Here is a 26330-nt window from a genome sequence, read left to right on the forward strand (position 1 = left end):
TCTCTGGAAAGCCTCTCTGAAGCTGTTGCTAAGCTATAGAGACGCTTCCAAGGTACGGGCCGACTGTTTACAAGCTGTTGCTAAGCAACAGTGTTTGTTGTCAGATACGGAGATGAAAACCTCCGTATCCTTCAACATTAGCGCTGGTCTGTCCGGAAGTTTTCATAGATCGGCATCATGCCGGTCCCGTCGGTGCCAGATATCGCGAAGTTTCCTGTAGACTTGCAAAAGGAAAAATTTGCTGTACTATGTGGAAAGAGCAGGGGAGTGGGACTATTTGGAGAGCTCTTTCAAAGAGCCGGTACAGGCACAATGGGCCGAATAGACTCCTTCTGTGCTGTAAGATTCTAGTTCTGCAATCAATGAATTGCCTTTACAAAATGCTTTTATTCGGTCTGTAGACTGAGATGTATGTAATAGTGTGATCAATGGTGTCATTCGGTTGTCATAACAACACTAATCCTACCAGTCTCTAAAGACTTTCCCACTTCAATTAAGTAAAATTGCAAAGGATGTAGCATTTGCACAACGTATCTTAGCTGAGTTCTTGAAACAGTAGGTACCTGGTTGTCCAATCAACTTAGAATCATACAGGACAGAAGGATGCCATTCGGCCCATCATGTCTGTGCCGGCTCTTTGAACTTAGCCGGCTTCGAACTTCCCCAGTGCAGAAACGGCCCCCCTTTAAAAATAAACAACTAGATAACAGAAGCCTTTTTACTTTAATGTTAGAGTTCCATTCGGAGGCTTCTCACATAACTATTGATTAGCATGTGCTGATGGCCCGGGTGCTTATCCGGGATAATAAAGTGGCTGCTGGAATCTATTTTACAAGGAGCATAACCTCAGTTAAGTTTTCAAGTTTTTTTCTTGGCAGCTTCGTGCCGTGGCTGCGATATGGACCCGGCGCTCTTTGAGGTGCCCAGAGGCTACACAGTAGTTGGCAGCAACCGGGATTCCCTGAGGGAGGAGGATGACGACCTCTTGCAGTTTGCTATTCAGCAGAGTTTGCTCGAAGCAGGCACTGAATATGATCAGGTAGGGAAAAGAAAGGGGCTCCCCCTCTGGTGCTGGGGATTAGAACTATATGCTAAGAGCACGCAGATTTTGAAAGGTAAGTTTATTTTTAGCCCCGTTAAAAGCTTCAATTCTTTTTTTCAAAAATTTAAATTTTGGTTTAAAATAGTTAATTTATGTAATTTATAGTCATTTTAAAAATGTGATTTAAAAAAAAAAATTTATTTGAAGTTTTACTTGTGTTTTGGGGCTGATCTCTATTCATAGATTTGACAGGCCTTCCTGTCAAATCTATGAATGGAGATTCCCTGCTCTGATTGGCTCCCCATGGCCCACGTGATCTCAGGGACGCTGCGAACTAGCTGCGCCCCTGGGATACCCGTGCCCTGCGCACCGGCAGCTGGAGGAGGCACAGCAACGGAATTCTGCGCCTCCCGGGAGCCCTCTGGTCCAGGCGCAGATTTTTCAGGATCGCAGCCCTCCGCCCGCAGGAGGGCTGCAAACGGAATTTCTGGGCCATAATATTAAAGACTGAATATGGAAAAAGAGCGCGCGCATTCATACATCTTCTGGGACTAAGAGTTGAGGCTTTGGATGCACTATAATAATAAATTATGTAAAAGAATAATGAAAATCTGGACGCGATTACAAGAAGAGTAAACTAATTGAACAATTCAAATAATGTCATAAGACTGAAGCTTGAGCAGTTAGTATCTGTTATTTAAATCCCGAAATGAGGTTATAGCCTTGAAATCACTTCCTGCTACTGTGATAGCTGGTATTGTATACTATTTCAATTTTAGATGAGAATTTATTCTGCATCTGGTTAGTTCTTGTGCTGACAGCTGGTGTCAGTGCAAATGACAATTCCCAAGGGGCTTAATATTCTTGATGTGAATGGCATTCATACAAGAGGATTGAAAGCTGGGATCTCATTACTCCACGATTATTGGAATTGATTACTTGGAAAATAATTTTGCATCCAGGATATTCTGTAGATATGATCAGGCACTATATAAATGCATTTTTCTTCTTTCGGTCTGCAGTACAATAGACCTTCTAATTTTTTGCGTTCATTTATTTCTGAATCCAGATCCCCAAAAAAATTCACTGCGAGCTTCTTTTCGGCCAAAAAGGTTCATAATTAGAAAGTATGACAATTTTGGAAGAAACAAATAAAATACTTGGGTCGGGAATTTCAGTTGGTGCCGCTCCCCCTCAGCCACCATACCTTCGCCAGCCCCGAATAAATAAATGCCCACAGCTGTCTTCACAAGGTATAACGTTAAAAGGAGTTCAGTACATTGTTAACTGCACCGTGAGGACATCCTCCACCATGAGGATGTTGTTCAGCACCTCTGTGAACTGGGGGAAGGGAGTGAAGGTGTGTTCTTCATGGCTGCTGCCTATTGTAACAGAGAGGACATGAAGTGCTTCCTAACATCAAAGATAGTAGCTGAGTGTGTCACACTAGAACATCTAGCATGCTGATGCTTCCGGGTTTAATCCTAATTCTGGAATTCAATCTTTTGGGTGTGATTATTAGAAATTAGTGGTCTTAAATATGATGCTGCATTATAGTCCCAAACAGAGTGTTATAATCTTATATTGATCAGCTAATGTCTGACCCACCAATAAAAGATTAACTTGGGCCCTTGTGAATTCAGGTTTAACGGGGTGTCTCGTACAGACAAGTTTGGCTGTATTCTTTTAGTTCTTTATAAGGTAAGATCTACTCCATCAACGAAACCCAGTATCTGTTCCTTCGAGCAAATAATAGTTTACTCTCCTTCACATTTCATGGAATTACATAGAATTTACAACACAGAAACAGGCCATTCGGCCCAACTGGTCTATGCTGGTGTTTATGCTCCACACAAGCCTCCTCCAACCCTACTTCATCTAACCCTATCAGCATATCCTTCTATTCCTTTATCCCTCAAGTACTTATCCAGCTTCCCCTTAAATCCATCTAGGCTATTCACCTCAATTACTCCCTGTGGTAGCAAGTTCCACATTCTAATCATTCTCTGGGTAAATATGTTTCTCCTGAATTCCTTACTGGATTTATTAGTGACTATCTTATATTTATGACCCTAGTTTTGGAATCACCTACAAGTGGAAACACCTTCTCTACATCTCCCCTATCAAACCCCTTCAGCATTTTAAAGACCTATTAGGTCACCCCTCAGCCTTCTCTTTTCTAGAGAAAAGCGACCCAGCCTGTTCAATCTTAGCTGATAGTTAAAACCTCTCAGCTCTGGTATCATACTTGCAAATCTTTTTTTGCATTTTCTCTAGTGCCTCTATATCCTTTTATAATCATTTTAATTTAATTTCACTAAAAGGTGTTGAGTGGTCTCAATCAGCTTCAGTCCACTTCTTTTGAAGACTGTTTCACAAATTGCAGAAAGCTCATTGTTTAAAGCACATAACATGATGTCAGGTTCACATTTCACAAGGCTGCGTTGGCTTCAGAAACATCCCATCAGATTTGTTCTTTCAAAACTTGCAATGCAGTTCAAAGTTCGATGTTTTCAACAGCTTTACTATCAATGGTGTAACGGCAATTTTAGAAGTGGGTGTACTATACATCATTTTTAACACTTCAATTGGTGGAGCTTACAATATCTTGCAGTATTTTCTTTAAACTCATATTTATGGCCCAGTTACAAGTATTGAACAGAGGAAATCTTTCTCCTGTGTCTTCAGAACAACACATCTATGTTCACATTAATCCCAACTTTCCAAATCCTGTTTCAGAGACAAACTCCCCAGAGCTGTTAGCCTTAAGTCAACGCCACACAAATTCTTATCGAGGTATTTGGTGCACACAAGTGATGTATTTTCCATCAACATCATCCTGACCTGGGACCAGAATTTTTCTCATGTCCATGAGTAGCACATTTTGTAAAATCACTTTCAATCGGAGACAAAGATGGATTGGTTCAAGATGCAGGGCGATGAGGGAAACTCTGAGGCAATTGCTACGTTGGGTTTCACAAAATGAAAATGTTTAGCTCACATAATATCAGCTTTGGATATTCAGAATCGTGACCTTTGATTTTCAATCATGTTGTCTTTCAATTGCCCAAGCCCAAGTCATTCAGTTTTCTTAATCACAAGACTGATATGCGGAGCAAAAGACTATTCAGCCCATCCTGGATCATCCATCCAGACAGCGCCTAATGCAGGCTTCCCATCACACCATCTAACTGTCTCTTAAATGGTGACAAGGTTTTTGCCTCCACTATGCTACTTAAGTCCTCCTCACAAGTTGATCACTCTCCGTGTGAAGAACATCAGTTAATTTTATAGGTAGGTTGAGGTGTCTGTTTCAACACTTGTTACTGCACTTACCTTGAATGGTCAGAGAAGGCATCTGATGGGGTGGGCGGTGGAGAGGGAAAAGTAGAAGGTAAAAAGAAAAGACCCAATTAGCTTGCTTCAGATCAGTTTGAATCTGGACCTAGATTTGGAGTTTAGCCCTGTTTCCCTTAATCAAAAAGAACCTAAATTAATTATATTATTAATGGTTACTATGTTTCCAACTTTACTCACCTATTTTTCTTTTCATATTTTCTTTCCAGGTGACCATCTGGGAAGCATTGACCAACAGCAAGCCAGGAACACGCCCGATGACTTATGAGGATAGGAAAGGAGAAAGGTAGTGCAGATTCAGAGAGGTTCATTAACTCTGGTATATAGTACCTGAGGATCTTAGATAACACTTGGATTACAGGCACTTAATTGTTTACTGTTGTAAATGTATTTCTAGTGTAACATGTTCATTAGATAGAACCAACCTGTCAGGTGATGACACCAATATTACAAATGTCCCAATTGGATCATCTCAAAGCATCATTCTGTTGGTCAGCCACATGGAAAGGGTTCAGCAAAACAATCATAAATAACTTCTGGTAAGTCGTATTGAATTGGCACCCTCAAGGGCATCATTATGTTCTATGGGGTTGCAAAGACTTCACTGTAAAATGTGACCTGAGCCTTGATATTGGTGTATCAGCCTAAAACTCAACATTAATTCTTAAAATATACCTAACGTACTGTGATCTTTTTGGTATTTCACTCACTTCATGAATTCAGCTCTTTGTGTGCTATTCAGTGTTTAACTAGAACATGCAATGTTCAGAATCCCCATATATACTGCCCGAGTCACATTATGCAGGTATGATGGGATGACCACAAAAGAAATGAGGAGCTTTTATTTTAAAAGTTCTAAATAATCTCTTACCTGTTTGGTAGCTGCTTGTCTAGATGGGACAGGGAGACAGATCATATTTCTAGTAGACTAGATCACTAAGGGGTTGGATGGCGTTGGACAGTAGTAGATCCAAATGATCATGGAATGCAATGCACAATAGCAGCTATGCTTATCCAGGCTTCTTCGAGTAGGTTATGGATTGATTTATACACTAAGGAGCATGGGTAAGGACACAATTTCTTTGTCTTGCATTCCACAGATGGTGATCCATTTGAGTTGCCGCCGTGAATGTCTACATTTTAGACCTGCAAAGTAGAATTTAAAGCTGAATGTTGAAGGAAATTGAATTGATCCCATTAATGCACAGTGCAGAAATCAACACAAAAAATCCACCCGAGGATAAATAACGTAGAAGATAGGAGCAGGAGTAGGCCATTCGGTCCCTCAAGCCTGTTCCGCCATTTAATGAGATCATCATCATCATCCAAATTCAGTACCCTGTCCCTGCTTTCTCCCCCTATCCCTTGATCCCTTTAGCCTTAAGAAATATATCTAACTCCTTCTTGAATATATTTAATGAATTGGCCTCAACTGTCTTCTGTGGTAGAGAATTCCACAGGTTCACCACTCTCTGGGTGAAGAAATTCCTCCTCATCTCAGTCCTAAATGGCTTACCCCTTATCCTTAGACTGTGACCCCTGGTTCTGGACTCCCCCGCCATCGGGAACATCCTTCCTGCATCTAGTTTGTCTAGTCCTGTTAGAATTTTGTAAGTTTCAATGAGATCCCCTCTCATTCTTCTAAACTCCAGCGAGTATAAGCCCAATCGACCCAACCTCTCCTCATACGTCATTCCTGCCATCCTATAAAATACAACTTAGAATATATAGCTGATTCCTCACTCCTCCTGATCACAAAGCCATATTGGCACTACAGGAAGCCATTCAGAGTGTGGCTTGGTATGTGTTACTGGTAAACATTCCCGGTTTCAGTGCAAGAAAACGGTAACACACTCATTCGCTCCTGCAGCGGGTGTATTACAGCAAGGCTGTTGATAAATACCGTTGGAAACAAAGCTTGGAGCTTGTGCCTCTGTGCCAGGGTTGAAAGTTCTCGACACTGAAACTCTCACTTATAGATTTATTAGAGGAAATGATACTCACAGATAACACACACGATGATGCGAAGGCTGCGGGAGACCTCACGTTACAGTTGCTGAGCTCAGCCGGGTGATTAACTCCCGGGTCTTCCTGACTTTGCACTACAATGGTCTCGCATTTATCCTGCAGTTGAAAGGCCGTTACATTATACCTCTTCCACGACCTTTACACTAACTTATATCAGCTCATCATTCCACAGAACAGTTGACTTCTATGATATCAGCAGGTGAAAGTTCCATAATGGGTCTCCAGGCATAACAGAAACTGTCTTGTCCCCTTACAGAAAGGATAAACATATAGTTGTCAAACAGTTAGATTTATCTACCAGAAGGTCAGAACTATGTAAATAACAAAACAATTATCTTTATGACGATGATACCAACCTTGCAAGGGACCTTGGAGATTTGGACTGACTTTTGGACATTTTCCAGAATGCTGCAGTCAGCTGATTCTTGAAAAGTTGTCTGTTTGTTACAAAAGGGAGTTTTTAAACATAAAATGGATTCTTTAATACAACTTTTCCTGCCAGCGTTCCTAACGAAGGCAAGGAGAACAAGGGCAGCTGTTCCAAGGTAATTTGGCAGGTTTTACCAGTTGGTGTGGATGGCAATTAAGGTCACATTGATCCTGTGGTTGGTGAAAGATTTAAAGATCTCCTACTTCAGAGGCTAATCTTCAGCCCACCCCCCCCTCCTGCGAGTCAAATCGAGATGTCAAGAATTAAAACGTTTATGGTTCTTGAGGAAGTGTTGCTTCTCTGTGTGAGTGACACCTGGTAGAGCATATTAATTCTAGAACCCTACTGTAATCATAGAATAAATGCCACTAATAATTATGGTGTAGGCACATATAATAATACCACAATAATTTTAAATCCACTGACATTTACAAATCATGAAGGTAGCCTGTGGGAGATACAAAGTTCAAACCACCAAGGTAGACATCCTCTAATAACATCAATGGCTGTGCATTTTGTTCCTTTGTAGCCCATAGCTAGTGTTACAGTGGTTGCTTTAATGTCACTGGCTGTGGGTTCTGTTGGTTGACGCCCCATTGACGCTGTCACAGTGTCTAATGGCTGCTTTTATTTTGTGTGGGTTTTCTTTTGGTTAATTCTGGCTGGTTTACGTCTGTCACAAGTTAGGAGGAAATCTTAAAGCCAGACTTTCCCCGTCAAACAATACCAAGTTTCACACTAAGTTATGGGCATGGCAGGGCTCTTCTTTGCAGTTCACTTGTAAGTGCTTCGCTGTATTGTACCACCTGCGAGCACTAAGTAAATGAAATATTCTGATTGCTGATTGAATCTGACATGAGGTCTTCATTATCTTGCACTGGGTTGGGTTTATAAAAATAGACGGCGAGTGTTTGTACATTATTGTTCAGCAGGCGCGTGGGAACACCATCGCCTCCAGGTCACACACCATCCTGACGTGGAAATATATCGCCGTTCCTTCATCGTCGCTGGGTCAAAATCCTGGAAAACTCCCTCCCTAACAGCGCTGTGGGAGCACCTTCACCACATGGACTGCAGCGGTTCAAGAAGGCGGCTCACCACCACATTCTCGAGGGCAATTAGGGATGGGCAATAAATGCTGGCCTTGCCGGCGACGCCCACATCCCAGGATCGAATTTAAAAAAACCTCCACTGATGTTGCTCAGTGTTTCATGAATGCAGAGAACGTGTGGCCAAGGCCCTCACTGCTGTGTAATAACTCAATCTCTTTTTTTCCGCCCCACTGACCCTCTTATAATTAACCATTTGAGGGCTGAAGGACGTATTTTCTTTTTCCTTTTTATTCAAAGTTTCAGAGAAACATACATTTCTCAGTCACCATCTTCCCCAAAATGACATTTATACAATCTAATTTTGAACATATTGAAAGTATCGGTACATAGAGCATGTCTATGCTGCAGTACACTCTGAGCGAAATGGAGAATTCTTGGGCTATTTTTGGACGTGGTACAGCAAAGCGCCTGCAGTCCACAAAGGGTTAAGAGATCTCACTTGCTAAATTTATCGTTTTATATTAATATTTCCACAATGCAGTATGTTGTTTCATGATCCATGACTGTAAATGAGTTTTAATTTAAAGCATTTATTATATATGACAGGAAGGTTTTCAAAAAAAAATCCTCTGCCAATTATCACAAACCCAAATTACTTACACGCCATTAAAGTTGGTAACATAATGAATTATTTATCCAACTGTCACGAATTCAGGTTATTCTCTTGAATAGTACACTTTGGGGAACTCCGAAAATGTTTCCACAATTTCTATTAATATCTAACAAATCAATAAGCCTCATGGAGATTAAGACATGAAAGTGGGAATCATTTGCAATGAAAAGATGAGAGTTAATACTTGTTAAAGTAGAAATGAGCATATGCTAAAGGGTTTATATCATGCAAGAGGGTGCCTTATACCATCTAATTGGTAAGGTAATACACTACAGCAGATAACGTGCTCAAGTTGCAGTAAGATGGGGTCCAGAGTGGATAATGGCAGTTTCACACTGCATAGCTACTCCTGGCTGCTTCAGAAACTCCCTCAAGAGCACCAAACTCCCCACAGTAATGATATAAAATGTTTAACGAGGGTCATGTTACTGTTTTAATGAGTGTTTGGGTCTGTTAAGGCACATGTAATGATCAGGAATACGCTGCTTTGAAAGATTGGCTGAACTTCAAGCTGGTTAACTGCTGAGTCGGGAAGTTTACAGGAGCAGCGGTTAAACCTGCCGCAACATGTGGAATTGATTCCATTTTTTCTTGTTAGTTCTGAATTACTTAGAAAATGCAAGCAGGCGGTCACAGTTGGTGTCATTGCGTCACCAATCAGGTCAATGCATTCACCTCACAAATAACTTTACAAGATGATAATGGTCGTTTAACAGTAACATTATATCAAAACTGTCCTGCTGTTAAGTCAGGCTTTCCCCAAATAATTGAGTAGCAGTGCATTAGTTTTACAATGCGTTCAAACTATAACTGAATCGGAGGTCACAGGTCTAACCCAACACCAAAACGGAGTGGAGTGAGTCTCCCTGGAGGAAGGAGTCTCACTCCACTTCGCTTGGAAATCACATTGGTGCTGAAACCGCTTTGCACCAATGCTATTAAGAACATAGGAAATAGGAGCAGGGGTAGGCCACACGGCCCCTCGAACCTGCTCCGCCATTCAATGAGATCATGGCTGATATTCAACCTCAACTCCGCTTTCCCGCCCGATCCCCACATTCCTCGATTCCCTTAGTGTTCAAACTTGCAGTGCGAACACACCATTAATGCCGCCCAAATTTTCTCCGTCATGAGATAAGTTTAAAGGGGTGTTTTTTGTTACTGGAAAGCAGCTGGCCATGTTTTACAGCGGTTGCCTGGTCCACATAGCAATACGTACAAAAACGGTATTACTTCACAAACACGCCAGCCACTTCCTTGTAAAATGGCGCACAGCTTTTCTTTCAGTTCTTTCCCTCCCCAAAGCAGCCTGATGCCATTTTAAAAAGATCTGATGTTGTCTTATTCAAGTTGATCCAGGGTGGCAGAGTCCATGAAGTATCTATCTTTTGAAACATACTTAGCTCTTCCAGTCAGCCCTTGTAGCATAAAATCTGCACATTGCTTTTAAATTATTCATGATGAAGGAAATAGGGATTTTTCACACGGAGATAGATGAAAGAGTGAGTCGCTCCTAGGAGGGCTAAATATAAATAAGTTATATGCAATAAAGTCTTAAAATCAGATTATACAGATCAAAAGCCCACAAGGTAGCATAGCTAAAATTGATCTATTGGAATCCTATGTGTATGGAGCATTGGACTGAATATCAAAACAAGAGATGCTGCAAAATCTAAAGCTGCTGTTCGCTCCCAGATCTGGATTATGCAATGGTGGGCTGTGCTCATTTATCACATTATTATCTCTGCAATGATTCAGAGCCAGAAAAAAAAATCCAGTGGCCTTGTCTCCTGTTTTATTTAGGTCAGCCCAATGTTTCATCTTAGCCAGAGTGTGCCTACAGTCAAAACAGAGTCCACCATTTAGTTGGCTGCTATCACTGCTTATTAGATGTGATACTGGTTCAATAATTAATTTCGGTGCTTTTGGATTGTTAGCCATGCTTTATTCTCGAGCTGCAACTCAGGCAGAATTTTAGCTGATGTGCTCTAGTTAATGATGAGCATTAGTTATTCTGACGGTACCTCAGCTTATCCTTGCAGCTGGGTTTGGGCAAAAGATATAACGGAAACCTGCACTCTCCTACCATGCACTCCAGTCAGTGTGTCAGGCAACGTTGTGTCCAGTCAGCCGCGTATAGACGCACCCTGGCGAACAACATGGCGAGCAGTCTGATTCAGATTGAATGCTGAGACCGTCAGATATAGCAGTTAACAGCAATCAAATCAAGCGGTTCAAATTACATCATAAATCTTGAAAGCAAAGCACGAGAGTCGCTCAATTTAAACTCGGTGCCAGAGATTTGCTGGTCTTTACATTAAATGGCATACTTGATTTTTTTTTTTTTTTAAACATCATCAATATGGGAATTTTCTCACCGTTTCCAGCAAGCAAAAGGATTGAGCAACAGTTTGACGTAAATTAAAGATTATAGTGACACAGGCCCTGAATGCAAACAGTGCCAGGTGTCTGGGAATACAGTAGTGCCAGTTTTTCTGGCAGCAGATTACCAAGGGATGTACAATATACACTTGACCCAATAATAGCCTCCAATTCTGAAGACATCAGCTCATTCAGGACTGTGGGGGCATGACTGCAACATATCCAAAAATAGTGCAAGGTTTGAACTTTCCATTTCTTTAACGTGTCCTGTGAAGAAAGACCTGTTTGACACGTGCTGTACTTCTGATTCAATGTTTTTCGTAATATTTCTTTTGCCAAAATATCATTTTTCCAATATCATTGCGAGGATATTTATATATTATATATATATACATATATATATGTGATGGTAAACATGTTTGTTTTTCAGAAGATAAAAAAAAGTCCTTCAGTGCTCAAAGGGTTAAAGGTAAGAATGGAGATTGGGGCCTCTGGATTTTTCTAGCTCTGAAATGATTCCTTTGCTCTCAGCCGCTGGTGCTGCAACTTGGGCCGGGTGCAGTAACATCATGATTTTCAATGGCAATATGGTCTTTACAGGTCCTGCGGCACTCATTGGCAGCCCAAGAAAAATGAAGGATGGTAAATGGAATCACCTAGGCCTGTAATAAGCATAATGCCAGAACTAAACGATGTTATTAGTATCATTCTCAATCTCAGCACTGTAGTTCTGATTTTCTATACCCTGTGGGCGCTTTGTCATGTTGGGTTGAGGTGGCTTTGAACCTGTATTCTAATAGTATACTTTAGCCTTCCATGTCTTCTTGCTAATGTGGCATAACCGAGTCTTGTGTACACTTGGGCTTTCGTTTTAGTGATTGGTTAAACTGTTTCCACGACAATGGATGTGATTGAAACAAAGGTACAATGAGTGACTTTGGCTAAATTAATTACCAGGCTTGGGTGATTGGTAAAACCAACCTATAATTTGGCTACATAACTTGATAATATTCTTATTACTGTTGTTTATTTTTGTATCATTAATGACTAACTGTTAGAACTCTTAATCAATTGACTTTCAATCCAATTCCCAATAGACTAATCCATTGTACAAAAAAACTACTCTAAAATTTAAGGTTGGAGCGAACCAGCATTTTCACACAAAGCTCTTTGAGAAGTGGTAGACTGTCACAGAATTGCAGAGGGAACTGAGCTTTGTAACTCACCCTGAGACTGGGACTATTTGATAGTCATCGGTGATGATTGGAAGAAGATTCCAGTTCCTCGCACCGTCATTCCTGGCTTGAAGGAGGATATATGGTGTACGGCTCCCAAAATGCACTCTATTGCAGCCGATGTTACCTCACATTATTTGTGAATGTTAAGTACTGCTTGTAAACAGGACCGACACCCCACAATCAACTATTTTTTTTCTACACCAGGTTTGTAAGTATGTTGATAAGCATTCTATTGTAGGTGTTATCTTGCCTGGACACACAGTTCAGTGGTTTGCGACACTTTTAAAATGACCGATTCCTCTAGTTGTATGAACTGGTCAATTTGTAGAGACCTTTAAAATACTTGTTTTGGATTTTGACTTGTTCCTGTCAATTTGAAGAAGGATCACAAAATAATTTCCAGTTACCTGCCCTGTGACGCTGCAAGTGGAGTAAATAAAGCCTAGGATTGGAAGTTCTTGTTGCGACTGCTTCCTGGATTATGGATAGTCAACTACAACAGTACAGGAAGTGACTGCAGATGGGGCTTATCCATTACTTCCCCTCCCCCTCGGCTTCCTGGAGTAATAGAGAGCTAAAACATTCCTGAAACATGAGAAGGGATAGCCTGTTTGTGTTATTGCATTTTCTTATTGAATTCCAGTGGTGTGCATAACATTTTCGGGTTCCTGAAAGTTTTACTTACACTCAAAGCATACTGTTAACAATATAAGTGGTCTAGCTCCATCCTCATCCATGGTCAGGGTGTTCCAGAAGCGAGTTCACGTGCAATTCTTTAGCATTTGTTTCTAACTCCGTGTAAATTGATTGTTTCAGAACACCACAACACAACATTCTCAGTCAGCCCAGCCCCCAGCACATACCCAGCAACCAACTGTACCCCAACTATGACGAGCAGCTGCGACTGGCTATGGAACTCTCTACAAAGGAGCAAGAGGAAGTAGAGAAACGTAAGCGGCAGGAGGAGGAAGAACTGGAACGCATTATTCAACTTTCACTCACTGAGAAATAATATCACCACTGTTCCTCAATCGTTCTTTCACAACAGATTTTTTTTTTAAATATTAAAAAAAAAATCAAAAGTAAAAGTAAGGTCACCAGCCCAAGCATTACTATTGGGCACAAAAGAGTGTCGACAGTAAATCAGAACGCAAGGCTGATTTACAGCCAGACAATTGTGCATTGTTGCACCATTGAAATATGCCTGAACAGCCCACACTTTATTCTACTGTCTTTCACATAACTCTTGCACTTGGTTGAAGAATAATGATGACCCAGAGGTTCCTTTGTTCCCAGTATTGATTGGCAGATGCTGACAACTAAATTTTCTGTCAGTGGGAAATGGTTAGTAGATCCTTGGCTATCTACATTTTTAGTTGTTACAGGGAACTGGTGTATTGTGTTGGAACATTGTCTACACTTAGATTTTAATTGAGCTTATTCAAAAAGCTTAAAGATCCTCCTATCTCACTTGCCAGCTAGTAAGGGTCTCTAGTAAAACAATAGGTAGTCTAAATCCAATTTCCAGCAGATACAAAACTTTATAGCACAATTTCTGCCAAGGAAACTTACAGATGTGATAGGAAATGCCACAGTGGTGCAGTAGAGGAGGTCACTGCTGTGGTTGGCATTGATGCTCATTATCGGGACAGTATAGAATCACTGTACTGCACATCATACTGGGAGGACCTGATTTTAACAGCTTTATGCAACTGCTGGTTACAAAGTGGACCAAATCTCAATTGATAGGACCTTGAGCTCACGGGTTTAGTGTTACATGTAGATCACTGGACCAACTAACCTTTAAAAAAAACTAGACTTATGACAGATTGACGCGGAATGTGCAGCCTAATATCATATTATGCTAGCCATGCCTTGATTCAGTGAACAATAGCTTGTGCTTCCCAGTAATGCCAAGCCAGAAAGTAATAGTCTTCCTTGGAATGGTTACACACAGTGGCGGTAATTTTCTGAACCTGTGCCACGATGAAATTAGTTCCCAAGAGTCAATGATGGTAAAATGAACCAAGTACTAAAACATCTTAGCTCCAAAACTACAAATATCCAAATTGTAGTGCATACAATGAGCAGATGTTAGATATTCTTTTTCGTTACCTTTACTGCTGATGCTGTCCTGGCACCTGATGATGATGCAGTTGATGCACTGCAGGAATAGACACTAACTACATTAACACTAAAACTTAAACGGTTTCTATTGATCATCTGATCTAATCCAGCTGTCATTGACCTCCATTCTAAACAAAGCGGTTAGAGGTACTGTGTCCCAGTAGTTTTCACAGTGGTGAGTTAATTTGCAACTCACAAGGCCACCGAGTTTCAAACCTGACTTTGACTGACCTCCTGCCCTCAGCAGATAGATATTGGCAGTTCTTGGCAGGGCCACTAGATGACTTAATTAACAGCAGTGGAGCATTGTATCTGAAAAGTGTGGTTTTGATGGTTAATCACAAAACAGTGTTCGCAATGGCAAAGCTGAGATTCAGGGTTGGAGTGTCAGCTCTCCAGACTGAGAGAATATATGGAAATAATATGCAGCAACAAGAAGTAGAAGAGGGCGGAAAGGCAGTTTAGTTTGTTTTGTCTGTTAGAGATTTTTTTTGTATCATACCCCCTTAGTTTCTTTGAACATTATTGTAATCAATGGAATTGTATTTATAGGGCTGGGACACATTTCACCAGCTAGAGAACAATGGATGAAAATTTCATTGAGGGGTCCAGACAATATAAACAGTAAGGATAAATATTATGGTTTATTTTGTCATCTGCACACACCATGCACTATTATTTTTACAGTATATTTATTGCAGTGTTATTTTAACCATTAGAATAAGAAGTCTTATCTATAGTTGCTATGAGGGGATGTGTTGTTTTTAGCAATGGGTGACATTAGTATGTTCAATCCATTAATGCATGATAAAATCCTCTGTGAAAAATTAAATTAGTGATGGCCATCTCCCAATAATAAACTGTTAAATATTTATAAGGTTGCAGTGATTGAATCACAATTAGTGAGGCTATCATCACTTTTATCAATAACCCTGAGTGTGCTGCCCATCACCATCTGCGTGACACCTGTACTGAAAGGAAACGGCGCAACTGGAATAAAAGTTTAATGGAAGCGATTTCACAGCTGTTAGCTCATCTCAGGGTCCAGTTAATATTCGTTGTAAAGTGAAAAATGAGCTAGTTAGCAGTAAGAAAGGAAGGCACAATGCTTTTACATTTGTGGGAAGCCCTTGAAACAGCTGAGTTCAAGAGGATTTTCGAAATGTTTCTGGAGAGAGAAGGGATATGGTGAGAAAGTGAGTAGGTGGAGTTGGGATCTATCAGAAACGAACAGGCTAGTTGAAACTAAAGACCTTTTCCAATTCCTAAAGATGTTTGTGTTATGAACTTTTCAGTAAAATTACTGGCATAACCACTCCAGATGTTCATTGTTTTATACATAAAATTAGACTAGCTTTAATTCACTAAATTTCATCTTAAAATAAGACAGTAGAATAAAGTTGAATCCTAATTAAGTGGTTATATATGTTTTTGAGTTGTGCTGATTAAATGATGTGTGCTTCCACATTTTAAAAAGCCCTTTGATATTCCAGGGAATATCTTCATTCGCAGCTTCCTTTTGGATCCCTTTAACAGCTGCACTGTGGTAATGTGGCATTTTCACTGATTCGAGGAGGAATGCTGCAGATGGAGGGAGGTCCCACAGCGACATATAATTCTGAACCTACTTTATGAAAGGATCAGAAAAAATACAGGAGCTCATTTCTGCAGATACCGCACGATAGGCAATTCATGCTGAAAGCCGCAATGGACAATCAGTACTCAAAAGGGTTACATTTGATTTTTTTTTAAATTTGCGTTCAAACCTGCCTCTCTGCCATTTGGGACTATGGGTTTCTTATTTCATGCTCGGTCACGTGGCTGAGTAAATGTGACCGGAACTTACTGGGAATTTGAACAGACTGGCCTAGAAATTGGATTGTGCCCGAATCGGGACATGATCCCAGTGCAGCACATGCTTCGTGCAAACCAATGAGACCGGTGGCAAGAGCACAGCAAATTGGTCTACTAGCCTCACTAGGACAGTACCGGTGAGCTGCGGGCACCATTCGTTTTCCGTGATCCAATTTCTAGGCCAATGTCTCTTAATAAAAGGAACAAAACCTCTTTAGTTGAAAAACTCAAATTCCACAAAGGATGTAAAGTACAGCAACTGCGTGATAATTCCTCAGTGTAAGGCTCCAAAGAATACTCTGCAACTCATGCCCTCTTATTGTTGTCCCAAAGATGCTCTTGTTAATGTGTTTCAAACTGGCATTTCTTTCACTCCTACCATTTCCCAATTGAACATGCTCATTTTATTTCTGTCAAAATGAAAAATGAGGCATGATGGATATCTACACTATGATGTACGTAGATAGATGATGTTCATTAGAGTTTCAAGGCTACAATTTGATTCATACATAATGGAAGGGACACAAAGTCCAAAACAGTTACAGTGCTGTTGCAGTTTTGTGGCAGTGTCACATTAATAGTGTAAATGGGGTACTTTAAGCCTCCTTGAGTTATAGAAAGTGCAGTTTGGAGGGTCCTCTGTTTGCAGGATTATGCTTCTTACCTAGATTCACAAAAGCCTTTTGACTGTATCACTTTTATTGTGCAGTATCTTCTAGTCCCACTAAATAGCACAGTTCCGATCAGTAGTCTCATCATGGGGGGCGCGGGAAGAATTGTTCTGGTTTGCTATGTGTTGTGACATTGTAAATTAATTCAAAAAAGAAAGTGTTTACAATATTGCATAATGACCAGAGCAATTCTTCCCCCTCCTGCCTCCGCCCCATGTGGGGAATCGTGGGTGAAGACTGCATGCCTTACCATTCCACACCATAGTGTGCTGCAGCAGCAACCCTGCACGAACACAGTTAGAACTTTAAAGGGGCATTGGCTTCATGAGAGATTTCGCCAAACACCTTTTTCCCCACAAAGACAGCGCTCGTTTACTTTTGCAAGAAAAATGAACAAGCCCAAGCAAGAGCAAGGGAGCAATTTTATATACAAATTTCCTAGAAGTCAAGAAAGAACACAGCTACTGAGCAGAGTGCTCTAAGTAATGGTGCTGTCCACCAAAGTACTCAGTGTGAATCAACACAACAAGCATTAATTCTACAATTGAGGGAATTCTGCTTGTAGTTGCCAGTTGAGAATGAATGGCATTTTGGGTTGCCAGACTTATGTGGAGTCTATTGATTGGCACTTTACATCCATAGGGATTTAAAGCTGCAACAAACACTAGTCTAACCAATGCAGCTAAAACTCAATGAAACTATAAAATAATCCCCAGGAATCAGGTTTTTTTGATACAGGAACACATTATATGAATGGAACGCATATTGCCTGTGGTGTTCTTGGATTTGAAGGGATATTTTTCCACAAGTCACCATGCTGGCATATTATTCTTTATGTGCATAGTGTTTTCTCTAGAACATGTAATTTAGTAAAGTGGAGCAGGTTTTAGGAATAGTGTTCCCTGAGGTTTCACCTTTGCCAACCAAACATAAACAAGGTTTGATTCATTTCACTGAATGACGGGAATGGTCTAACTGAATATCGTTGACTGTGATTTACTGAAATAAATCAATGCTAGAAAATTACATACATGGGTGAATAAGTTCCAAGCTGTTAACTAAGTTATTTCCAAATTGGCATTTAGGTTGATAGATATTTGAAATTAAAGCACAGAATGATTGTAATTGTTGAAGAACAAAGGCAACATTTATAACTGCCAGCACAAATAGAATTTAATTCCAAATATGGTAGTCTGATGAGGCTATCTTTCAAAACCACAGAGTGGTGGAATGAAAGTTCATGCCAGGCATTTCACACATGGTGGCTTCCAGATGTCAGCCATGGCATCTGGCATGGGCACATTCACTGGTGGAGATTGAGAGAGACATGTCCCCATCCCCAACATTTTTTTGGCATGGGTTATGACCTTTTACCCCATTCCCTTTCACTTCAAATCCCAGAATTCCCTCTGATGTACCCCCCCCCCCCAAATTCTTTGTGTATGATCGTGCCTCTATCATTGGGGAAATTTGGCTCTTCTCTTCAGGGAAGGAAATCCAATGTCAAGTTACCCTAGGCCGCTCTCAAACGCCACCTGATAACGAGACCAACAGTAGCGTCAGCTAGGAAAAAGTCACTCACCCATTACTGGCTCATCAACATGCGTCTGGAAGTGGGAGAACCTAAAAGAAAGATAGTAAAAATAAAAGTACTTATCTACCAAATGTGTAAACACAGCCCAACTAGAATCTTGTACTAAAGCTGAAGTTGCACAGTAGGATAAACAACTATTTTGTAAACAGAACTCAAAAGGTTTAAACATTAGGGTTACCTGCTTCAAAGTCTGTTAGGGAGATTGATGTGGTTGGAACAGGTGGTGGGATAAGAGCTTGAGTTTCAAGTGTTTTTTTTTTTGCTGCTGATCAGAATTCATTGAAAGCTTTAATAACTTCAATCAATCAGTCCCAAGTGGGAAGTCTAGTTAAAATGTCCCACCCAATGTTGCTGATTACTAAGTAAATCTGGCCCAGGTTATTAACTATTGAGCTGAATTTATTCCCATATCTCCTCTAGTTTTGTTTCTTTAACCCAGAGAGAGACACATTCTCAGTGCAAAAAAGAACTGGAACATGTTGCTGTGTTCCTTTAGGTCCAACTCTGGACGTATGTGTGCGAAGACTAGTTCATTACAGTTAAATGAATTCTAATATAAATAGAAGGGTCCCCAAAACTCTTTACATTATAATGTTAATAGTAGAGCAAGATAAAGATTACCTGAGCCACGCAATTATCAAATGTTTGGAAGTACAATGCATTTAAGGGGAGGCTAGATAAGCATATGAGGGAGAAGGGAATAGAGGGTTACGCTGATAGAGTTAGATGAGGAAAGCTGGGAGGAGGCTCGAGTGGAGCATAAACACTGGCATGGACTGGTTGGGCCGAATGGCCTGTTTCTGTGCCGTATATCCTATGTAAGTACAAGGTTGAACTCTATAAGGCTGAATAACATTGATAGCACAGCAATGTATGAGACTTCAAATTCAAGGGTTTCTTACTTTTTTAGAAGCACGTCTTCATTTTATACATTGTACTTTCAAGTACTTTATACCTTTAAATAATGTTTACAGTAAATAATGGAGTTATTTCATTCATTGGAAAATCTTTTATAGCACAAGTATGGGTGTACAAACCCAAACGTCCCTCTATCTCAGTGTTAGGTATCTGCCACCACATTCAGGGAAGAGCAGTTGGAATTAATACTTTCTGTTCTTCCCAGTTTTATGGAATGATCACAATGTAGGATTTTTACATTCTGAAGCTGATGTTAAGAAAAGGAGATCATAGTTCATTTCTGAATACATATTTTTAAAAAGCGAGAAAAGATTATCAGGCCCAGCAATGCTCATGCTATACATTAGACCGTGCAACCTTGCACACCACTCAGCCCAGTCAGTAGTAAAGCTAACCGGTGGGAAATTTCTCCCTAAGGCAAACAAACATTGTTAACACACGACGCATCACAAGACATGGTTAACTAACGCAACCCCCTCCATTATGAACCAGTGTCCTTAGGAACATAGGGCTGTAGAGACCATTACCATTCATCGAACTGGTGACAAAGGTCACAGACTTCATACCTCATCTCACCTGTTAAGATCTTAAATACCTCAATCAGATCATCTTATAGCATAGCTGCCTAATCCTATATATAAACTTAGATGCCCTGCTTCACACTCTCATGGAAGTCAAGATGTCACCCCATGGTAAGGTGCAGATAATTTGAGGCAAAGCTCCCATTCACATGTAGAAATGTGGCCATGTTCTAGGTTGAATATGGCCTCCATGGTCTGGTTGCAGCATGTGGTCATTCATCATAATAATTGGCAAACCTCATAAAGGGATCACTGGTTCACTTCTCACCATCCCGGAATTCAACCTTGAGGTGGCATTTCCATATCAATTTAAAGCAAAATTGTATTCTATTTCCAATCATTTATATTGATGAGGAAAACCTTTAACAAACTTACTCATAGGATAAGTTTCCCAAAGTCCCTAGTATTTTCCTCTATGCTTTAGTTTGAAAATTCATCAACATGTTTACAAACAACATATTTACAAATTTGTTACTACTAACACACAGGAAATATTGACAACTGCATCTTCAATGCACACCCCGAACTTGCCAGTTTCAAAACCAGTTACTTACGGGTGTATTATCCATTCACTATCGTTAGCAAGAAAGTTAGTGTGATTATAAATCTGTTTTTTCCTCAATTTTATTCATGATAACTTTTTTCCTTAACATTAACAATTGGATGCAAACATACCCCGAACCACTTAAAGGAGCTGCACACCATGATTAAAATTGTGATTCAATCTGTGCTTTATAAATATAGCAACTCTTTTAAGAAAATACATTTTTATGTTATTAATTAATAAATAATGTTCTTACCAGTTTCTCTTCAAGAAAATCAGCACTGCATCTGCTCCCAATAAATACCAGTTTGAGGTCCTGATTGATCAATGCGTATGACAACTATTAAGCAACCAGGACTCCTATACGTGCTGCTGTAATAAGCATTTCACTCCACAGAATAATCCTGTTAATTATAAGATTCTTTTTATATAACTCACCTTTTTCCTGGTCCCAGGAGAAACTCTGTTACAACCTGAGATGTGTCCCTGATCTCGATAAGACAATATCTTGAGAAGGTTATTTAGTCCCATGAGTTCGTCATAAAGAGGTTTACTGCATTTTGTGCAAGAAACAACTCCAGCTTTTATTGAGAATAGATTTTCTTCCTATTGATTATGAAAGGTGGAAATCTGACCTAATTGGTTCGGTTTATGTGCTACCCATGTACTCACCCCAAAATGGTGCTTAATTCAAACTTTGAAAAAAAAGCAACTTAAAAATTTGCTTTAATTTCCTTACAAATGCCCGTACTGGCCAGGTAGGACAGTGGAGGTAAAAACCCTGAATTCTTACAGCGCAACAGTTGAATTGGGGAACTAAAGGTTCTTTCTGGATGCATGAGCTAAGGATGGGCCAAAGGGCCTTATATCATCTCCATGTATCCTTTGATCACCTGCCAACATTTCTTTTAAAAAATACTGGCGCTCCCACTTTCTGTTTCAATGTTATCAATGGCTAAGCCCCTCAGGCTGTGAAGGTTGAGCATAGTGTTGCATTTGGAAGCTGTCTTGTTTTTTTTTATAAATAAAACTCATTTTTGTAAAGAATTTTAAGTTGATACAATGACAAAGGGAAAGGCTGCTGAGAAAAGGTCAGTCGGTTCCAACTGGATCTTTGCTCACTGTTTGTATTGGACTGATGGCAAAATAACACACACTAGCCTCTCTGTAAAGCACTGTCTTGAGAAGCGATATAAGCAGCGTGCTATTGTAACAGTGTGGTTGTGTTGGAGAGGTTTGTTATTAAAATCATTAGACTTCATAGCCCAACTCTGCTACTTTCCTGCCTTCGCGGTACCCCTGTAGCACTGAGGGCCCATGGACCATGGATTTTCTGTGGTTGCTGTCAACATGGGATGACACAAGTTGTACTTTATGGATTCTGTTCAGTTGCCAGTGAATTGTTTTCTTCCCCCAGTTATGGAGCCCACCCAGTGGATAGTCAGGCTTGATTGTCACTGAAGTTTAGAGTTCAATGCTAGTTCCCCCTGCATGTGAGTCCAGTGTTCTACCTCTACAACCACTGGGCCTTCCAGAGGGGCATTTCTTTATTAGCAAGGTAGCCATAAACAGTCTGTGCTGTATTAAACATGATGATCAATATCTCAAGATTGCTATAGTGAGGAATTGGTGTAAAACAGGTGAATTCTGGCAATTAATTCTAATCTGATACTGTATGGCTCAGGTATGCCAGAATTTTGTATAATTTATGCTCCTCATACCTGTGTGTTGTAAACTGGATAAGTTGTATGGCCACAAGCAGCGGTGCAGACATTTGAGAGAGACCAGTCCTCACTTGTCTAGCATCTTAGAGAAGTACAACACCCTAATAAATAGTGCACGGCTGCAGTACATGGTGTGGACTGCACTGCATGCAGTTTTTTATCTGTAGCACCAGAGAAATGGAGGAACATAAATAAATAAGACTCCAGTAAAACCCCAACAGCTTGGCAGGTAGACGGCACATCACCAAGGCAACACTCATGCTGTCAACTGTTCACTAGAGGTGTTTGCAGTTAACAACCTACTTTCTAAAAGAATGCAATTTTATTTTAATGTTTGGTGAATGTGGAGATCGATTTATCGAAATAAAACAATAAGGCCCCAAAACTGCTCATTTATCGTGTGCGATATTTCTGTTTTATGTCCTTTATGACCAATAACACTTTCACATGTAAGTTTTCAAATTGAGATGTTTACATGATTTGTTGAGTTTGATTTGATAACCAATGTTACTGGCTGACAGGAGACCAATTAGCTAAAGTTTTAGTGTAATCTTTATGGTGCTGTTGAATAAAATTTGAAATACAATTTTATATTTGAGTAAAGTTTTATTTCTCCAGAAGTTTAATATATAGTTAAGTTCACAAACACACACTACAGTATATACAACCAGGATAAAAGCATATTTTTTGTCAATGCCCTGATCCTCCTCTTCTTCTTAGGCAGTCTCTCGGAACCGAGGATGATTTGCTTCCACACTAAAAATGAGTTCTCAGGTGACTGATGAATCCAATGCGGGACCTACAGTCTCTGTCACAGGTGGGGCAGACGGTGGGTGGGGCACTTGGGTTGGCTTCCACTTGCTCCCGATGAAGAGACTCGAGGTGTTCGGCACCTTCCCGGATGCTTCTCCTCCACTTTGTGCAGTCTTGGGCCAGGGATTCCCAGGTGTCGGTGGGGATGTTACACTTTTTCAAGGAGGCTTTGAGGGTGTCCTTGAAGCGTTTCCTCTGCCAACCTAGGGCTCTCTTGCCGTGTCGGAGCTCCGAGTAGAGCGCTTGTTTTGGGAGTCTTGTATCGGGCATGTGGACGATGTGGCCCGTCCATCGAAGCTGATCGAGCATGGTCAGAGCTTCAATGCTGGGGATGTTGGCCTGAGCGAGAACACTGACGTTGGTGCGCCTATCCTGCCAATGGATTTGCAGGATCTTGCGGAGGCAGCATTGGTGGTACCTCTCCAGTGCTTTGAGGTGCCTGCTGTACATACATTCCATACCTCGGGAGCCTACTGTCAACAAGGGCAGACGTCAATGACAAAGTCCAACACCGCCTTCAGTGCGCCAGTGCAGCCTTCAGTTGCCTGAGGAAGAGAGTTTTTGAAGACCAGGACCTCAAACTCAGCAGTAAGCTCATGGTCTACAGAGCAGTAGTGATACCTGCCCTCCTGTATGCTTCAGAGACATGGACCATGTACAGCAGGCACCTCAAAGCACTGGAGAAGTACCACCAATGTCCTGATATCTACCAATTGTTACCAAGTCCTAGCCTTGCAACTATTTACCCATCTGAATCTATTGCATGTAACAAAATCCCAAGGTATATTAGCAACATGTTTACACATGTTTGGGCGCCGAAATTGCTGGCCCACCAAATTGCTCATCTGTTCGGACAGACTTCCACCATAACTACAGTGGGAATCTGGCAGAATCGCTGCAAACTCCTTTGGGGATCTGAATACGCCGTGTCCCGGACTTACGCTGGAGTTTCCACTTAGCCTTGTAAACCTACAAAGCCAGAGATGTGGAGGAAACGAGGCCTCCCTATGTGTGGAGTCCCCATGACCTCAGCCCGAAATGGGGTCCAAGCCTGAGCAGTGGCCTGGAACTCCCCAAAGACCTATGTGATCATTTTTTTCATTCCTTGACACAGCCCCTTCACAAAGAGGGTTGCTGAAAATAACTGTTTCCTCGGTGAGGGGGTGGGTGTGGGGAGGTGAAGAGACCACCATCTGCGCACTAAGGACACATTTCTTGGCATCCTGATGTCCAAAATGCACCTGTAATGGCGCAGGTGCCCACTACTCATATTTAAATGAGGGGACCACCTGCTGGCACCTCATACTTCAGCAGGGTCAGTGCCAGGGGTCACCAGTGAGCACTTTCACGCCCCAAGCCTTTGGAAATCGGGTTCCAGGATGAAGGTTTAAATCCTGGCTGAAAGGCACTGCAGCAGAATGCTAACAGAAGGCTGTACATTATTAGTGCCAGAGTGCTATATCCCATTCCAGTACAGAGCTACTGCATTCAATTATAGCCATTGGCAGAAACTTAAAACAAAAAAGTAATGAGGAGGCTTTTTTACCTTCCACCTTTGTAGATAATTAAATCTTATCTCCTAGCCTTGTATGTTCTTTGTAGTGTTCGGAGGTAAATTTGAGGCTGTTTTCAAGAAGCATTCCCAAGGGTGAATTTTCCGATCCTGGTGCTGAAGCAACAGGACCTTAGAGATCTCTCGCTGGCAGTGCACTGACCTGATCATTGTGGGATCTTCCAAAATCAGCCCATTAATGATGTATAGCAAGTTCCCAGGCCCAAGTGGCTGGTCCTTTTTTGATGGACCAATAAGGGTGACACTGGCTTGCCCCAAAGTCACCAAACAAGGATCATCACAAGTGGCCCTTTTAGGGCACCACTAATATAGGAACAAATCATGTGGTCCAATCAAACTAAAAGAAGCCACAATAAGCAAAGTCCCAACAAAAGCAAAGGGAACCTTCACAACTAAATCATAATGTCGCTATCAATTTTTATACGACACTCTCCCACACGGCTGAGAGCTTGTTGGCAGAGTGGGGTGGGTAAATGACACACAGCCGCAGCTCTTAAAGGTCGTAGCTGCTATTTTAAAGGACCCATATGACTTGTTGCTGTATGGCTGGAGCAAGGAGCAGGTCTGTGCCATTTTCTGTACTGCACCATAATCACGTAGGTGGGCAAAGTATCCAGCCCACTCCTCTCACCCTGTTACTGGGCAGAAAGTCTGTTACTGTCTCTCAAGTGAAATGTAGCCTGTAGTTAACTCAGACATGCCAAGGTAAGTGCACCTCTGGCTGTGCAGATACAGGTCAGTGGGTCGCGGGTGCAGACAGTCTCTCTAAAGGATAATAAGGCTCTGGCGAGGATGCAGGGGAGAGCAACCAGGATGATGCCTAACCTTAGAGTTCTTAGTTATGAGGAAAGACTTCAAGAATTATGGTTATTTACTTTGGAGAAGTAATCATATCAGGCAACTCTCCTCTCCATTTCTTCTTGCTCCAAATGATACAAAAACAAAGATCTTCCCATTGGAATAACCAGGTAAAATCATAATTGCGGTAGATAAAGGTAACTCAGGCAAAACTCTTGGCCCAAAAACGAGTGATGTGTTCTCCATCCAATTTCTCAACCACCCCCCAACACTTCCATGTCACTGCTACCAATGGTGATGAGCGGAATATATAAACCCATCAGTCACCCACACTAAACCAATTCAACTCAACTTTAAATTAATAGGAATTCTGCTTCTTACAGCTCTGGTTTAAATAATTTTGTCTCAGACGGCGAGGTATGTGCTATGAATTTTACAATCCCCGTGGTTTATGAAGAAAATGAGCCTGGAAATGACAGCGCATAATATTATTGTACAATTATTTAACAAGCGTATATTAAATTCCCCTCTGTTATTTCAACCTCAAAGGGTTCATCCCATCTCATAAAACTCAGAAATCTGTTCTAAGATCTTGTAGATTATTTTAGATGTAACGTACGACCTCTCATTCTCGCTTCCTTTCAACCATGGTGGGCCTTGGCCTTCAACTTGGTTTCTCAATAAATTAATAAGGACTTTCCCTTCCCTTTAAAGCTTATGAACAATGAAATGTTCTCTCCAGCCACAAGAGAACAACTAAGCCTTAGGTTGCTAGGACCATTGAATATAAAACAATGAGTACTATACTTCAGTTACATCAGCACTAGTGCTTCAACACTTGGTGAAGGATATTAAGGCCCTGGCGAGGATGCAGGGGAGAGCAACCAGGATGATGCCTAACCTTAGAGTTCTTAGTTATGAGGAAAGACTT

At 41.0% G+C, this 26330-nt stretch overlaps 1 protein-coding gene across 2 annotated transcripts in view; it reads left to right on the forward strand.

Moving 5' to 3' along the window:
* Positions 1 to 22806, forward strand: part of ankrd13b (ankyrin repeat domain 13B) — a 459259-nt gene extending 436453 nt beyond the window's left edge. For both annotated transcript variants that reach the window (XM_085964969.1, XM_085964970.1), the window contains 3 exons: positions 879 to 1039; positions 4609 to 4685; positions 13019 to 22806. In XM_085964969.1, the coding sequence (XP_085821095.1) occupies positions 879 to 1039; positions 4609 to 4685; positions 13019 to 13214 (434 nt within the window). In that variant the 3' untranslated portion in view covers positions 13215 to 22806. The remainder of the gene's footprint in view (positions 1 to 878; positions 1040 to 4608; positions 4686 to 13018) is intronic.
* Positions 22807 to 26330: the final 3524 nt, after the last annotated feature.

Source organism: Somniosus microcephalus, chromosome 22 (genome assembly GCF_052327205.1).
Source record: "Somniosus microcephalus isolate GS21.2 chromosome 22, FLI_Smic_1.0, whole genome shotgun sequence".
In the NCBI taxonomy this organism is placed as follows: Eukaryota; Metazoa; Chordata; class Chondrichthyes; order Squaliformes; family Somniosidae; genus Somniosus; species Somniosus microcephalus.